An 18,849-nucleotide genomic window follows, 5' to 3' on the forward strand; every position below is an offset into this window, starting at 1 on the left:
GGGGGGGCCGATTGCTCAGCCAGGCATTTGTTTCACAATCATTTAATACTGTTTTTGTTGGTTTTCACAGCTCAGCCAGGCGTTTACTGCTATTGTGATCATATTTTACTTCTGATATATGTTTCACATAATTTACTGTTCTTGCTGTTTTCTTTACACTTTATGCTAAAGCTCAGCCGAGTGTTTATTATAGGTTGGCCAGATGTTTATTGCTACTTGATTATAGTTTATTTTTTATATGTGTTTCATCTATCATTTGGGTTTAGTGGCTTTTTTTTTTTTTTTTTTTTTTAACTATTGCTTTGTTTCACAGATTTAATTACACCTTGGGTTTGATGCTCAGGAAGGTGTTTATTATTAGTTTCTTTTGGGTCACTAGGGGGCAGCACAGCATTATTCTTGGGGAATCCGGCTAGTAACAAGCGGTGTCAGCCAAAAAGATTTAAAAAAATCCATAGAAGGGTGGGTGCTGTGTTTGTCAATGAACTCGAGGAAAGGTATTTCACAATGAGTAACACAAAAGTCCAGTTTTCCCTTTTGTTCATTGAATGACATAACGTCTTCCATTCTCGTCCCAAAGCAATGCCACACAGTGAAGGGTGGGAAAAACCAGGGCCAAAACCAGGCCAAAACAGGAGCTCAACAGGAACACAGGAGCCCAACCAGAAGGCAACCCCCCCTAGAGGGAACAGAAACGTCAAACAGCTGCCTGCAATACTTGGCAGCCAAAACATACATCTGAAGATGCCAAGACATCCACCTTGTAAAATTTGGTAAAGGTGTGCACAGACAACCAGGCAGCCGCCTTACGATTTAGAAGCTCAGATGCTTGATGACAGAAGGCCCAAGAGGCACTAAGCGCCCGGGTAGAGTGCACCGTTACAGGAAAGGGAGGAACCTGATCCTTAATGGCATACTCCTGAACCACAGTCTACCGACTCCATCCAGAAATGGTATCAGAAGACGCTCCCACACCTTTCCTCGGCCCATCTGTGATCCCAAAAAGGGAATCAGACCACCGTATCTTTGTGCACCATCAAATAAGACAATAAGACACTCTGTGGGAGGAAGTGATAGTCACTAAAAAGGCCACCTTCTGGGACAGAGCTAGTAAGGGAATTTCCCTGATGTTCTCAAAGGGAGGCTTTGGGAGAACAGAGAGCCAGATTCAGATCCCATGGCGACAACAGGGAACACACAGGAGGTGCCACATGCCTAACCCCTTAAATCAGCGGTTCTCAACCTGGGGGTCGCGACCCCTTTGGGGGTCGAACGACCATTTCCCAGGGGTCGCCTAAGACCATCGGAAAACATATTTCCGATGGTCTTAGGAACCAAGACACCGCTGCTCTGTCTCGCGATCTGTGGGCGGGATGATATGCTGCCCCTGTAACCTGGCCACACCTCCGGGATCACTCAACAGCTCCGCCTCCTCGCCGCTGATTGGCCACCGGAACTGTAGCTCAGGAGAGGCACACAGGCGGCCAATCACCGGCGAGGAGGTGAAGCTTGGAGAGGAGGAGCCGAGCGGCAGAGCGCGCAGATCGAAGAAGATCGAGGGAGCTGCAGGACCGAGTGAAGAGGAGAGAGGCCAGATAAAAAGGAAGACAGCTGACAGGTAAGTGCAAATTTTGCTGCTGCAGGCTGTAGATGGGAGAGGAAGAGAGCGAGCCCAGGCTGGAGCAGGAGTCAGCAAGGTAAGTATCATTGGTGTCAGTGGGAGGAATAGTGCCCCATCATTTGTGTCACTAATACCAAAGATGGGGCACTATTCCTCCCCCCACTGACACCAACGATGGGGCACTATTCCTCCCCCCACTGACACCAACGATGGGGCACTATTCCTCCCCCCACTGACACCAACGATGGGGCACTACTCCTCCCCCCACTGACACCAACGATGGGGCACTATTCCTCCCCCCACTGACACCAACGATGGGGCACTATTCCTCCCCCCACTGACACCAACGATGGGGCACTATTCCTCCCCCCACTGACACCAATGATAGGCACTATTCCTCCCCCCACTGACACCAATGATAGGCACTATTCCTCCCCCCACTGACACCAATGATAGGCACTATTCCTCCCCCCACTGACACCAACAATGCGGCACTATTCCTCCCACTGACACCAACGATGCGGCACTATTCCTCCCACTGACACCAACGATGGGGCACTATTCCTCCCCCCACTGACACCAACGATGGGGCACTATTCCTCCCCCCACTGACACCAACGATGGGGCACTATTCCTCCCCCCACTGACACCAACGATGGGGCACTATTCCTCCCCCCACTGACACCAACGATGGGGCACTATTCCTCCCCCCACTGACACCAACGATGGGGCACTATTCCTCCCCCCACTGACACCAACGATGGGGCACTATTCCTCCCCCCACTGACACCAACGATGGGGCACTATTCCTCCCCCCACTGACACCAATGATAGGCACTATTCCTCCCCCCACTGACACCAATGATAGGCACTATTCCTCCCCCCACTGACACCAATGATGGGGCACTATTCCTCCCCCCACTGACACCAACGATGGGGCACTATTCCTCCCCCCACTGACACCAACGATGCGGCACTATTCCTCCCACTGACACCAACGATGCGGCACTATTCCTCCCACTGACACCAACGATGGGGCACTATTCCTCCCCCCTACTGACACCAATGATAGGCACTATTCCTCCCCCCACTGACACCAACGATGGGGCACTATTCCTCCCACTGATACCAATGATGAGGCACTATTCCTCCCACTGATACCAATGATGGGGCACTATTCCTCCCACTGACACCAACGATGGGGCACTATTCCTCCCACTGACACCAACGATGGGACACTATTCCTCCCACTGACACCAACGATGGGGCACTATTCCTCCCCCCACTGACACCAACGATGGGGCACTATTCCTCCCCCCACTGACACCAACGATGGAGCACTATTCCTCCCCCCACTGACACCAACGATGGGGCACTATTCCTCCCCCCACTGACACCAACGATGGGGCACTATTCCTCCCCCCACTGACACCAATGATAGGCACTATTCCTCCCCCCACTGACACCGATAGGCACTATTCCTCCCCCCACTGACACCAACGATGGGGCACTATTCCTCCCCCCACTGACACCAATGATAGGCACTATTCCTCCCACTGACACCAATGATAGGCACTATTCCTCCCACTGACACCAATGATGGGGCACTATTCCTCCCACTGATACCAATGATGGGGCACTATTCCTCCCACTGACACCAATGATGGGGCACTATTCCTCCCACTGATACCAATGATGGGGCACTATTCCTCCCACTGACACCAATGATGGGGCACTATTCCTCCCACTGACACCAATGATGGGGCACTATTCCTCCCACTGACACCAATGATGGGGCACTATTCCTCCCACTGACACCAATGATGGGGCACTATTCCTCCCACTGACACCAATGATGGGACACTATTCCTCCCACTGACACCAATGATGGGGCACTATTCCTCCCACTGACACCAATGATGGGACACTATTCCTCCCACTGACACCAATGATGGAGCACTATTCCCCCCACTGACACCAATGATGGGGCACTATTCCTCCCACTGACACCAATGATGGGGCACTATTCCCCCCACTGACACCAATGATGGGGCACTATTCCTCCCACTGACACCAATGACGGAGCACTATTCCTCCCACTGACACCAATGACGGGGCACTATTCCTCCCACTGATACCAACGATGGGACACTATTCCTCCCACTGACACCAATGATGGAGCACTATTCCCCCCACTGACACCAATGATGGGGCACTATTCCTCCCACTGACACCAATGATGGGGCACTATTCCCCCCACTGACACCAATGATGGGGCACTATTCCTCCCACTGACACCAATGACGGGGCACTATTCCTCCCACTGACACCAATGATGGGACACTATTCCTCCCACTGACACCAATGATGGGACACTATTCCTCCCACCGATACCAATGATGGGACACTATTCCTCCCACTGCAAAATTACAGTTCTGAAGTAGCAACGAAAATAATTTTATGGTTGGGGGTCACCACAACATGAGGAACTGTATTAAGGGGTCGCGGCGTTAGAAAGGTTGAGAACCACTGCCTTAAATGAAAGTACAAAACAAAGAGTGCGAGCCTAGAGGATGTTGAATTAAAATAGCCAGAGCGGAAACCTGGCCATTGATGGTACTTAATGCCAGCTTCTTCTCAACACCCCACTGCAGAAAACGCAATTCTAGACACCGAAAAGAAACACAAACACTACCAGCCTCACACCAGGAAATATATTCCTTCCTGGTGAATAGAAGTGGACTTCTGTGCCTTTAGCATGGTAAGCATCACCGACTCTGATAGATCCCAGTCGCTTAGAACCTGGCTTTCAATAGCCAAGCCATTAAAGTCAGTGGCTGTAAAGCATGGTGGAAGATTGGCTCTTGAGACAGAAGATCAGCTTTGAGCGGCAGATATTCCTGATCCACGACCAGCTGCAACACGTTGGTATGCCAAGGGCGGCAAGGCCAATCCGAGGCCACCAAGATGACCAGAATTGCCTTCAGCCTCTATCCTTCGGAGCAGCAGGGGTAGACGCTTGAGAGAAGGAAACACAGAGGAGCAGATACTGGCACTATGACACCACCAGGGCATCTTTTGCATCCACAAGCGGATCCCTTCTCCCGGCCATGAATCTTGGCACCTTTCTGTTGAACTGAGACGCCAGGAAATCAACATCTGGAGTGCTCCACCATAGGCAAATCTGATGAAACATGTCTGGATGTAGAGACCACTCGCCTTGGTCCAACATTTGACGGCTGAGGTAGGCCGCCTGAAAATTTTCCATGTCAAGGAAGTGCATAGCAGGGAGAGCCAGTACAGGTCGCTCTACCTACCTGAGAATGCGGGAGGCCTCCAGCAAAGCTGCCACACTCTGTGTCCTCCCCGTTGGTTGGTATAGGCCACTGCCATGGCATTTTCTGACTGGATCCAGACCAAGTACCGCCAAAGACTTTCCGTCCACTGTTCCAGGCACAGCCTGATCACCTGAAGCTCCAGGACATGGATTGGTAATCAGGACTCCTTCAGCACCCAGCACTGCTCCCCAGCCAAACCGGCCAGCGTCCATCATGACCACCGTCCAAAGACAGGGAAGAAATGATCCCATCCCCTGAAGGACAGGAGGCCGAAACCACCAAAGCAGCAATGTCTTGGTCTTTTGATCCAGACAAACGTGGGTGTCCAAGGAGCTGGGGGACTTATCCCACTTGGATTTCCCTATGAAGGGTCCTCGTATGGAACTAAGCATACGGAACCGCTTTGAAGGCAGAGACCATCAGTCCCAGGACTTGCATGCTACAGCGAAAGGAAGGGCCACCCACGGGACAGCAACAATCGAACCGCCAATTGAAGCTTCCATAGTTTGTCCACTGGAAGAAACACCGTGGCCAATGCTAAGTCGAGACTCAGACCCAAATACTCCAGCTTCTTGGTTGGGGTTAGAGTGAATTTCAGGACATTCAGAATCCACCCGAACTCTTGCAAGGTGCTGATTGTGATCGCCATGTCGTCCCTCAAGACTTGCCCTCAGAAGAAGGTCAGAATCAGCTCGTAGACCCACTTGTTGGAAATCAGAGAGGTCCACAGGGTGGAAAAACAGTAAAGACGACCCCCCCATCCTTGACACGGGTGGGGGCAGACCTTCATGCTGAGGAGGTCTTGTCCGCCAGCTTGACTGGCTTGGAAGTCCAGGGCCACTTGGTACCCCTGGAGGGGGCACTGAATGGCTTGGAACCCTTATCAGCGGATCTGGAGAAAAGGAAGGCGTGTGCTTGTGACGTGGCTCTTTCCACCATCGGGACTGGGGAAGAAAAGTACTCTTCCCCACTAGAAATATTTTTTATAATGTCGTCCAGGGTAGCCATGAGGAGGCGATCACCCAGGAAGGGCAAATCCGTGACAGGCTTCTTTAATGTTTGGTCTAAAGACCAACATTTGAGCCACAGTACATGCCGAAGCACCACCGCTGAAACGGAAAGCTTGGAAAGCAAAAGGGTCACATCCAGGGATGCGTCACACACAAACTTAAGGCACTGAACCAGCTGGTCCACCAATTCCAGGTAAGCTGGGGGAACTCGCTCCCCCCCCCCCTGCATTCCTGTCCGCCAGATCCTTAAAAGGATGGAGACTCATCCACCGGTATTATGGTTGCTTTATTCAACCTGAAAATAGGAAGGTCCACGACAGGTGGCACAGTCCACTTCTTCAGAAGAGATTCATCAAAGGGATAACGCATGGCAAACCGTTTTGGGACCACAAAGGGTATCTTAGAAGGTTTCTAATCCTTGTAATAAAATTTGTCAAAATGAGGAAAAAAGAATACCTTTGCCACACGCAGTGGCTTGTGCATGCCAAAGGGGATAGACACCTCCGCGACCACCCCAGAAGCATCCTCTACTTTTAAGGTTTCTCACGCAGAAGTAATAAGTGCATCCACCAGCGCCTTTTCGTGTGCAATGGCAGCAGAAGAGGACTCGCTGTCAGAAGGGTCTAGGATCTCATCAACAGGACCTGCAGGCAGAACGGCATCAGCAGAGAAAGAGCCAGGCACAAGATACAATGAGGTTGATGAAGCAGGAGAGGGTGGGGGTTGCTCCTTGGATACCCTAATACCCCAAACAGACCCCAAGAAAATGGCCATTGTAGCCCCGCCCCTCAGAGACTAGGTACAGCAAGGCCCAATACATTAGAACAGGCTGCTGCAGGACTACAAAAAAATGGTCACCTCAGGTTTTGGCATGCTGGTTGTAGGCTCAGAAATCTGACAGACGTAAGCAATGGGGAGCATCTTTTCCCTCAGATATCATTGGTGTACAGTGGATGAGCAGTTTTTTCCTTTGGTGGAGCCGTTATCTTCTGCCATCTAGTGAATTTCTTCTGACTAGCTTTGTATTACCGTGTGGACCTTCATTGATCAAGGGAATACTTCTACCCTCTCCAAGTTGATGACAACTTTAAGAAGTCTAACCACTTCAGCTCTAGAACAATTGCTTAATTTATTTTCACATATGTTAATATCTATATTTTTGGCTAAAAAATAATTAAAAACCCCAAGAACATTATATAATTTTCTGAAAGCAAAGGCCTTGTAGATCAAAAAGATATTAGTTGTAATTTTTATGTCGAAGGATATTTGTGCAACTGTTTATATCAAACGCATATGGTCAGGAAAAGAATATTAAAAGGAGTTTTAGTGCAAACACACAATATAATACCCAGTTTTTAGGGTAAAAATATAAAAGATGGGGTTGTGTTGAGTAAATACATACCAAATATGTCATAGATTTTAAGGGGCGTAAGTGCTGTGTGCATAGAATTGCATGTAAACCTATAATTAGTAGGTTTACCTAAAGTAGACCTAAACAGACAACCCAACTGAATGAGAATTTTCTAAAGACATCAATTGCATGACAAACAATTTTTCTTCTAATAAAACGGTTTTCACTTTTATCTTTTTTTGCATCTTAGTGTTGCTGATCTCCTATTGCCCCTTTCAGCCATATCCTGTTTACATGCAATCATTCCAGTGTCGTCGCCACATTATTCTTAACTTGCTTCTCAACAGTGACAACAATGGACCATTCCTACATTTAATTTTCTGAAATTAAATAAATATGATTTCTTAATGCCAGATTGTTGGATTTCAGATGAACTCAGGGACCCATGTTAAAAGTCATCTAAAAATCCATAAAGAGTTGTTTTCAAAGGATATATAGAAAAACACTGGCAACCAAAGACATTTAATTCCTGGACATAAGATAAGACGGGATACCCAAAACAGACAGCAAATGGTTTATAGCTGGGGAAGCACAGAATTTATTTGTTCAGCTGGCCTAGATACTTTTTGCAGGACAGTCAGTTTCTTTTGCATGGTCTGGACAAGGCAAATTAATGGATAAAAGTACACTTTCTGAGATGTATCGACAAAAGGCTTCAAAACTGGGAGGTCAAAAGAAGTCAATTTAAATTTTGTCAGTAAACCAAGTAGTTTCATCTTCAGGACATTATTGAAAATAATACCTTTCAAATATTAAAACCCTGTTCAATTTATGCATATCTAGGACATCCTAATATATAAAAGGAATCGATGATGGCAAGAGAGATAGTATCATGGAAATGTATAATTGTGATCCTTAAAATAGGAAATTATGTTTTCATAACATGATGGTTCAGAATTGTGAGATGGGAAATAGTGATATGAGATTTATCCTGATATCCCTTAAGGTGACTTAATACCTCAACACTGATCTATGGATACAATCACACATTTTTAGCAAATGCCACATGATTAAAATGAAGGCACATAAAAAATGAACATCATAAATAATAGGATTCAAAACGGGGATTGCATACATCACATTATAGGAACATATTTAGATTTAGCCTAAGGATAAACACATTCTCCATATCAGGTTGCATAATTCCATAAGGTTGAACTGAATAAATCCAAATAATTCAAAGAAGACCTTAATGGGAATTCCTAGTCTTAGAGTGCCATCTCTTGGGTAGGTGCTGTCAATGCTTAAGCAAACATCCAGTTATTGTATAAGAAGTGCCTCCCAATCAGATGTGGATAAATATTGTACACCATGTAGGTTAGTCCTTTAAATAATGGAATTTTGGGAATAAAAAAGGGAATGTTCAGAGAGTAAAATGGATCATCTTCACTCCCTCTTGTAAAAAAAGAATATCCTTAACAGAGGATCATCATCTTCTTCAAACGCATTCTTTTCTTGATTAGACGATCTATCGATCGGTCTCCTTGAAGCTCCCTGAACATTCTCTATCATTTTAGCGGCCTTGCAAATAACCAGGTGTGGTTCCATAGCCTGTCACAATTACAAAGGTGTCACGGTGTAAGGTCAGGTTCAGAGACCAGTTGCTATAGCAGTAAAAGGCTTACCTGGAACCAGCAGGATAGGTACACCAGCGGATCCCCCTGGGAATGACACAGGCTCACCTGAGGTGCGGGGTCTAAGTATTAACCGGTATTCACCAGAGCTCCTAATGGTGGAGATGGATTGGGCTGCGTGTTAATACCAGGTCGCAGATCTCAGGATCACCCCACCAGGGAATGAGCAGACTGGGAACCAATAGCGGATCAACAGGTTAGGGATCAGACAAAAGCAGAGTCGGTCACAAGCCAAGGGTCGGTCACAAATGGTAGCAGATCAATCGTAGTACGTTGGGATGAGACGAAATCGTGGTCAGGAACAAGCCAAAGATCAGTAGCAGAGGTGTAGACAGCAGCAGGAACAGTAGCGGGATATTGGCTGGAAAGGCACAATAAACTGGCAAGGAGGAAGTCCAAGGACATGGCTTATATAGGAAGTTCATGGGAGGAGCAAGGAGTTCAAGGTTCAAGAGCAAACAAGGCAGGATTATCCAATAGATGAGGCAGAGTGTTGTCCAGCATCCTAGGTAGCTCAGTGAGAAGAGTTACTGCCTGACACAGTAGAAGTCCCAGGTTCAAGTACAGGTCCTGACAACAGGTCTGCAAAAAAATTTTTTTTAAGAGCCGTTTTGGTTATTCCACATAATCTTTATGTTTTTTGGTGCACTGAATCCAAAAATGACCTCCATTTTGTCATAGGACATCACGTTTCCTGACAATTTAGGTAACTATGTTAAATAAGGCAATACCTCAAAATAAATGAAAATAGACTTATAAAATTAAAGTTTTATTACAATTTTTTCATGAAAATCCATTTTTGAACTGAAATGAGCTCACCTATACACACTAAACTCGATTCTTCTTCCCTGTGAGGCTCCTCTTGGTGCATTTACGCTTGTGAGTAGCATCTGGAATGTCTCTCTGAAGCACCCAACAGTAGTCTGCCATCATTGTAATGCTCCATTTTCCCTGGTACCTCCTTTCCATCTCTTCAATGTCTTGGTGGAATCGTTCACCTTGTTCCTCACGATTAGCTCCAAAATTTTCAGGAAAGTAGTCAAGGTGGGACTGGAGGAAATGCACTTTCAAACTCATCAGGCAACCTAAAGCTTGAAATGCTTTCAGCATTCGTCCGACGATCTTTTTGTAGTGAGGATCTTTGTTATTGCCTAAAAATGTCTGTACAACTTCTTTAAATGCAATCCACCCTTCTTTTTGAGGATCCGTCATGGTATTGACAAATTCTTGATCAACTATAAGCCTTCCAATGTCTGGTCTGACGAACACACCTTCCTTCAATTTTGCCTCCGACAGGCCTGGAAACTTGGTGACCAAGTATTTGAAGCATTCTCCATCTCTTGGAAGTGATTTTATGAATTGCTTCAACAATCCCAATTTTATGTGGAGAGGTGGTAGAAGAACTTTATGGGAAGGTACCAAAGTTTCTCAGAGGACATTTTTTTCACCGACTGTTAGCACCCTCGGCTGCCAACTCTTCTTGGTGCAGGGATTTTGTCGGTCTCGACTATCCCATAGACACAGAAAACAAGGGTATTTGGTATACCCAGCTTGTTGCCCGAGCAGCATACACAAGACCTTCAAGTCCCCACACACTTTCCAACCTTGGTCTTCATATTTAAGTTTACAAAGAACCAATTCCAAGTTCTCGTAGGTTTCCTTCAAGTGTACGGAATGACCTACAGGTATGGAAGCGTAAAAACCACCATGATTAACCCCTTCTACCATTAGAAGCACAGACTCAGGGCTCAGGCTTACACATACAGCATGATGCTGAGTATCCCAGTAGTCAGACATGTCACTCAGAGTAGCACTTGTATTCACCCCCTTTTCAGGGGGGGAGGGGCAGAGATTGTTTACCTGCAAATAAGGCCAGAAGAGAACTAGGGAAATGAGGAAATAGAATTTTTTTCCCTAAAATTTGCTTAGCTTAATGTATATATTGCTGACTATCAGATTTACAGTGCTATATTATTTTTTTACATAACTCTGACAACCCCTTTAAGGTTTTTTTGGCATTTTATATCTTAAATGCACTTATGTGAATTAATTAATAGTAATTTGGACTTTAAATTGGTTAAAAACCCATAATATAAACAAAATACCAAAAATTTAAAAAATTTGATAAGTTTGAAGACAATTTTGCATTTTGTGGCAAATCATGACGCCTAGAAGTTTTTTCAATATTTTGTTTTCAGCACACCAAAATACATGGAAATTAGATGAAAATAATTATCGTTGTGGTAAGGTATGATTTAATAACTACGCTGAAACACTTTTTCCTTTCACTTCTGAAATTAACTAACTGTACATTTCATTTTTTGCGTGATATACTTTTGACAATATGTTCTATTCACCAATAGCATTTTCACGTACTCAATCTTAGTAATTAAGTGAAGCTGTATTAGCGTATCCAGTAGCATACAATTGATCCCTTTCATTCTGCTGCAGTACAAAACAAGGGGAAGGTCTGACTGAACGGACCTTGTTGTCTGATAATACAGCCCAATTGCTTGTATTCCAAGACAGTGGAGATAGTACCATCTCAATGAAAATTAGATTCTCTAAGTAATCATAAGTCCCTAGGTAGATTTAGAGACTTACTAATTGTGTAGTTACGTTACATTAATTTAAATGTGTCTTGGTATGTGATAAATCAGACTGATATAGGTGATTGTTAGTGACTTCATTGGAAAATACATTATTTATTTTATAGTATAGTAGTCCATACTACTACTACTAAAAAATCTCTACACAGAGTAAATGGATTCAGGAAATCAATTAAAGTCATTGTGGTTACATTTATTTATTTTATGCGGGAAGGCTGGAGATACGGTTTACATTGATTAATTAAATAACCAGTATCACTGACTTGATTAATCATGTAAACTTCCTGTCAACAGCTACTTGTTTAAACCACAGATGCATTTGTGGTAGGCTGAAAATAGAATCACTTTTGGGGAATAATTGTCAAAAAATAATCAGAAGAGTCTGAACAAGGACTGGACAGGTATTATTTTAATATTTTAATAAATTCTGCATAAAGTGTTACTAAACCCACAACAGTAAAATCAGTCAGTATATGCAGCAAAGAATGCTGGTTATACTCACTGTGGAACCTAAGGGGTTAATACTCTGCATTGTGTAAAAAAAACGGTTAGATCCTGACTTCTCTGACCCTCCCCTTCTTCCAGTGTCCCCCTCTTATCTCCTGATAAGACATCGTGTGGAGACACTGCACATGCTCAGTTTAGTGACCACTGCGCAACAGACCAGGTCTGTTTTTCTTTAGCACAGGTAAAACGCTTCTGACGTTGTTTGTTGTTGAGTTGCGGCTTGACAAGAGGAATACAACATTTGAAGCCAGGATCCGTCTTGTGTGTGGTGGCTCTTGATGCCACCGACTCCAGTCTCAGTCCACTCCTTGTGAAAGTCCCCAACACTTTCGAATGGCCTTTTCCTGACCATCCTCTCCAGGCTGCGGTCATCCCTGCTGCTTGCGCACCTTTTTCTTTCACACTCTTCCCTTCCACATAACTTTCTATTAATGTGCTTTGATACAGCACTTTGGGAACATCCAACTTCTTTTGCAATTACCTTTTGAGGCTTTCCCTCCTTATGGAGGTTGTCAATGATGATTTTCTGAACAACTGTCAGGTCAGCAGTCTTTCCCATGATTGTGATTCCTACTGAGCCAGACAGAGACCATTTAAAGGCTCAGGAAACCTTTGCAGGTGTTTTGCCTTAATTAGCTGATTAGAGTGGGACACTTTGAGCCTAGACTATTACACCTTTTCACAATGCTCTAATTTTCTGAGATTGTGGATTTGGGGTTTTCATGAGCTATAAGCCATAATCATCACAATTATGACAAATCACGGCTTGAACTATCTTGCTTTGCATGCAATGAGTCTCATATATTAGTTTCACCTTTTAAGTTGCATTACTGAAATAAATTTACTTTTGCACGATATTCTAATTTTTCGAGTTTCACCTGTATAGACATAGCTGATGAGCACATAGTTATACAACAATAATGGATGCAGTCGCAGCCAACATCTTAGTGCCTTGTTTTTGTTTTTTGTTTTTTTTTTTACAGCCAACGATCAGCTGTCTAGTAAAACTGATCCAGGCGCCTCGCGACTCTACAGCCGTCGCACCACTTTTACAATAATGAGAAGGGTGGCTCATCCTCCCCCATCTCCTCTGACTAACAAAGCCGGAAATTACAATGATTTTGTCAGTCCCCAGCTGTGCTGGTTAAGCCACCTTAGAGGGCAGGGGAGACATTAGGGATCTAATAGACCAGGGGTGTACTACAAGTGCCACGCGCCTCTGCCAGCACGTGACTCCCTCCCCATCAGAACAGGAATGCAAGGAGGTGTCAGTGAGACAGTTTCTGGCACACTAATGCATTCCAATACCAGAATTCCCCACTTCCCAGCTCCACTGAGGGAGCGGCACTGTGCCCCTACACAATGTACAAGATGGAAAACATTGTTTCTCTAATTTTGCTGTAGCTGCAATCCTCCACTCTTGTGATGGGGAAGAGATGGGGTGCAGCTTTGCAAGAGGGGCAGTCCTGCTTTCAGGTGGACTGTAATTGGCCACTGTTAAAGCCAATCACAGTCCTGCTAGCCCCACCCACCATCTGGAGGAAGATGACTCGCTTGGTTGCCACTACCAATAATTATGTGTATGTGTTACTACTGACCCCTTAGCTCTGTGTCATCTACTACTACCGACTTCTGCATCACCTACTTCCAACCCCTGAACTCTGCCTCACTTACTCCTGACCCCTGAATACTGTGTTACTTACTCCTGACCCCTGAATTCTGCATCACTTACAATAGGGACTGATCTGAGGTGTGAGAGTAGAGGATGTTAATTTCTCACTATTGTGCAACATTTACTTACACGGCATGACGTCAGCCTGTAGGCTCCCCCTGACGTGTTTTGTGCACATGCACGTTCTCAAAGGGGACCCTACGTGCGGCCATTCAGGTAAGTATGGCCGCTTAGTCTTTTATGTATTCCATGTGGATTGGATCGTATTTGAATAAAATACTACACTATGTAAGTTTCCTTGGGCTCCGAGTGTGAGCTTTTTTTATCAAGGTGCATCTTGGTCACTTCTGCTGGAGTCCGCTAAGAGGAAGGAGAGAAGGAGGCTATCACAGATCTTAATATCTTTTTGGGTGTATGTTTGCCAGATTTCTGGTGAATGCATAGGGGTGAAGGTCCCACAGGAGAGGTGTCACCACTGGATTGTTGTCACCAATTCTCATGTTCAACAGTTAATGGACTTTATTTATTAGCCACTTTACACTTTTCACCCTTTGGTGTTTATTAACCTCCCTAACGGTATTCCCGAGTGTAGCTCGGGGTAAAATGTCTGTACCAAAAGCGGTAACCCCGAGCTACACTTGGGCTTACCATGCGGCGCTGCATAGGGAGTCCCTGCAGCACTTACCTTGTCCCCACGATGTGTCCCCTTCAGCGTCCCCGGCCATCTCCTCCAGTGGATGCCGGCATCCAGCTCCTGTGTTCCGGTCCCTGTGACGTCAGGACGTACGGGCGCCGCCACCGGCGGCGGCGGGAAATTTACAAAATGTTAAAAAAATTTCATTTTTTTCAAAACGATTTTACATAGTAAAACATTGCTGTTTCAACCCATTTCACATACATTTTGTCCCTAGTGCTTTGTCCTGTCCCCTGTCTGCATTTTGATTGTTCTTTCTGCCTGGAAACTTAGTAGAGTCCATGGCGTCCAAAAAGTGTCCCTTTAGGTCAAAAGCGGGTTTAGATCAGCTAGAGAACAGCGATAGTAAATCAGAACCACTTGCAGAATTGAGTGATAATGATTTGTGGAGAAATTAGTCATCAGACACTGAAAACAATTTTGCGACTTTGCTCAGCGATGTGCGAACTTGGCGCTATATTTCAAATTTCAGTGTTTTTGGTTTGATTACATTATTGAATTAAATGTATGATTTAGAATCTTGTTCAGACAGATTTCAGTGAGTTATTCCTAAAAATTACAGCCTACAATAAAAAAACTACATATTTCCATGCAAAATAATGGTACTGCTTTCAGCACCAAAAATATGAAATAATCATACCGCTAGGGAGGTTAATGTATGTTATTACTGCTAATATTGTATGCCTCATGTTTCATAACTTTATTATGTGATTCACTTGTAGTTTGTAATTGAGATCTATATATATTGATATATAAAATTTACATGTAGCATTTTCAGCGCTGCAGTTTTTGTGTTTTTTTTTTATTTGAGTTGGTCACCTTGTAGTGGTAGCAGCTATTTTACATTTCCAAGCTCTCACTACACCCTGTTTGTTTATATTACAAGCTAGCTGACTTAGAGTTAAATGAAGAGACATATGGACCTTGCTCAAACCCAACAGCTTTACAACTCATTTACAACTCATTGCAAGTGTGTTAAACTGATTGCAGCTTCAACCTGCTGCACGGAGCTTTATAACTAGCTAGCAACAATTTATTAACACCATCTGCTCGGCTCCTTTCTTGTTGCCTGCCATTCTCATCAATTTCTCTTTTGCATCATAGCTTTAATTGTGACATATTGTATATGTAATTACATAGAGAGAGTTCCCCTTTTGGGTTAGGCTCCTCCTTTAGGTTCAAACGAACTAGCCATGTACAGCCAATTTTGTTGCAATAGAGTTGCCACCTCCAGCACAGTGTCTTGATACTGTCCACCTATTTTCACGGATGCATTGCTAAACTTCATATGCTTGGGTTCCAAGCAGAGGTATAAGCTTTTCAAGACACAGAATTTTCTGCTGGCACACATCTTCTTTAAGTCACCTTTAGTCCGGACTCTGTTTTCACATTGACAACTCTGTCAAGGTTTTAATGGTGATGGGTGGAGATGGTTTTGTACGGTGAATTTTTCATGTTGTATATTTTATCTTATGGTTCTTCAATAATATTTGTTATATTAGTCAAACTACTTGGATCATGCATGTTTTCTTAGGGTTCTTTCCCTAAAATCTTTGAAAAATTGTCCCTTTTTTGGGTACAGTGATTCACACCTTATTTGGTGAGTTAGTGGACTTGATAGTATTTTGTCCTCTGTTTATGGTGCCGCTGTAAGAGCAATAATTCCACAGCCATCATACACAATTAATGCTACACTGATTATCTGTAAAGACTTCTAAAACATCACATATGACTGTAGTTTGTCGCCATCTCTCAGGTACACACAATTTTAAAACTCATTTAGTGTATTTTTTCATTAGAACGTATTTGATAAATGGCTGGGCAAATAGTGTGTGTGTGTCTGTGTGTTGGGGGGGGGGGGTTGTAATGCTCTAAGTAATCTTCAAAAAAAAAAAAGATTAAAAAACAAAAAACAAAAACAGCCTGGGTGTGTGTAGGTGAGGGAAAAAAGGCATTACAAACATCCCTCGTATATCTAACAAATACACATTGATAACTCAGTAGGTTCCAGCATTATGGGGTTGATTAAATAAAGTAACAACACCTGTTTATTTAACAAAATGAATAGTGCGAGGCTGTGTTCACATAAAAAAAAAAAAAAAACAATGGTGAGAAAAAAAATCCTTTTTTTTTTTTTTTTTTTAATGAGGTTCCCTTGCATATGCTTGGGTATTCTAAGTAAACACAGGTTCACATTATTTGACAACATTCTCTTCGTTTCGTGAACAGCCAATACTCCTTGAGCGAATCAACACCATGATGTGCTTTTCATTCTGCAATTTTCAAACTTGTAGAAAGTTAGAACCTGCACTGGAATTCCAAAGTGCTTCAGAAAATGTTGCAACAGGGAAGCAGGTTAAAATAAGCATGGGCATGAAGTACACTGCCTGCAGAGTTGGAGAGTACCAAGGGGAAAAAGGAAGAACATTACAGAGAACCTGAGAAACGTGAGATCACGCATTAAGGGATTTGAGAATGATCTGCACAAAAGTTGTGTTATAGTCCAGATTAAAGGGTCCACAAAATCAGGCAGATGACCTTTTGTCATGCATTATTCTTCTGATCTCTATATGGGTATGGGTATCAAAACCCAGTCAAGATGAGCTCCACCACCGAAGCCTCTATGGTGCAGCTAAATGAAAAATCAGCAAACTTTGAGACAGACCTTCATGCTGTAAAAGACTTGTTAATAAATATTTGAAGATCAAAACACTTTTGCCTAAAGCTCAGCCTTGAAGGATATATACCATAATTTTTTCCCTGATGGCAGACAGGGTAGACATAGAAAGCGTTTTTTCTCTTGTGGCATGCATAAGTGCATTCTAATGCAGGCCATAGATGTGTCAAAAATCGGCCGATTTGTCGGTCGAAAAAAAAAAAAACGGCTGATTTTCGCACTGTTAATGGGTTAATTGGTCGGCCGGTTTTCTGGATTTTATCAGATTTTTTTGATCGGTAAAGTTGGAAAAAAATTGGCCGATTTTTGTGGCAATGATGGGCAAATCAGGAGGAAGAGGAGGAGGAGGGGGAGGAGGAGGAGAAGAATTCCAGTCCACTATTAGATTTGACATTAAAAAGTATTGCGGTTGCAACAATGTGTCTATTTGTATCCGAAAAACCCATCTGTATCCGAAATGGATACAAATAGATACAATGTTGCAACCGCTATACATTTTAATGTCAAATATAATACTTACAGGTACACATGTTCCCACTTTCCCCAATGTTGTTGGGTCAGAACTGTAGTACGCAGGCAGGGAGTACTTCTGCTTAGCAGTGCCAGTGTCATTCCAGTACTAGGTTCAAGATAACAGAAAGCATCCAATGTCCAGATGATGGTTGTCAAGACAGAGTAAGGATGAATCTCCCCAACTGGGACACAAATAGATTATGAAAACCAACGGATAATCAATGCTTTCTGCACTTGTAAGACAAACAAAAAAAGTGGTGGTGGGGTGCAGCTTTAATGAAAAGATTACAACATAAGCCAAACTTCAGAAGAAGATAAACAGAAAATTATTAGACAGTTTGCCAGTTCTACATAAATGTGGCATTTGAATAGTTTTGGATAGGGAAGGGACAAACAAGATGGGGCATTAACTGCAAACAAAAATACGATGTGCAAGAAACTACTTGCCTATTCAGTTTGGCTTCACAAGTGCTTTCCTGTTCAGTATTAGCAACAGCTGCAGCTTTAGATCTCTGTGAAACTACGATGGAAACTTCATTCTCTGTAAGAACAAATAAACATATGCTGTAAGACAAAATTTTAAACTAGTTGATGGCACCAAACTCTTTGGGGTGCCTGGGTGCACACAGCTGTAAGGGGTGCAGGCTTTCTTATCACAAAGGGCACACCCCCGAAGGGGTCTTCATTGTTTCATAAACCACAGAGATGCACAACAGCCTTTATAACATCCTGCAGCTAGCTGCGCACATTGCACCTTGTGCAAAGGCTGAGAGCATACCACAGAATCCAGAACCCAAAGCAAACACTACAGGTTGATCCCAACATAATGGGGTCCAAGTAAAGTCCTCATGCTATAACACTGAGGGGTACTGACCAAGAAACTGCTGGATAGCCTAGGGCAATAAGCAGTCAGATCTTGAAAGAACTGAAATTTGAAAACACAAGAGGGTGGGGTTATGTGAGTGTGCAAGGGGCAGCAACCAATCACCTGAAGGTACCCAGCAAAAAACCCATGCTCTATAAAAACCAAGTCCTGTGTCCTGTACTGTATGACCAAAATATGTTTTCTTGGCTGGGTTAGGCCCAGGTCTAATTAAAAGTACATACATCTCTTTAAGTCTTACACCTCCTAGTAAACTGGTTAAAGCAAACATATAAAAGTA

General features: G+C 43.8%; 1 protein-coding gene across 1 annotated transcript in view; it reads right to left on the reverse strand.

Annotated features, from left to right (window-relative positions):
• Window positions 1-18,849, reverse strand: part of CENPT (centromere protein T) — a gene marked incomplete at its 3' end in the record, with an annotated part of 281,323 nt that overhangs the window by 156,736 nt on the left and 105,738 nt on the right. The window contains exon 5 of the mRNA XM_089692549.1: window positions 18,134-18,227. Coding sequence (XP_089548675.1) covers window positions 18,134-18,227 — 94 coding nt within the window. The remainder of the gene's footprint in view (window positions 1-18,133; window positions 18,228-18,849) is intronic.

This window comes from Staurois parvus, unplaced genomic scaffold (genome assembly GCF_062004578.1).
Source record: "Staurois parvus isolate SC_StPar_1 unplaced genomic scaffold, SC_StPar_1.0 ptg000594l, whole genome shotgun sequence".
NCBI lineage: Eukaryota > Metazoa > Chordata > Amphibia > Anura > Ranidae > Staurois > Staurois parvus.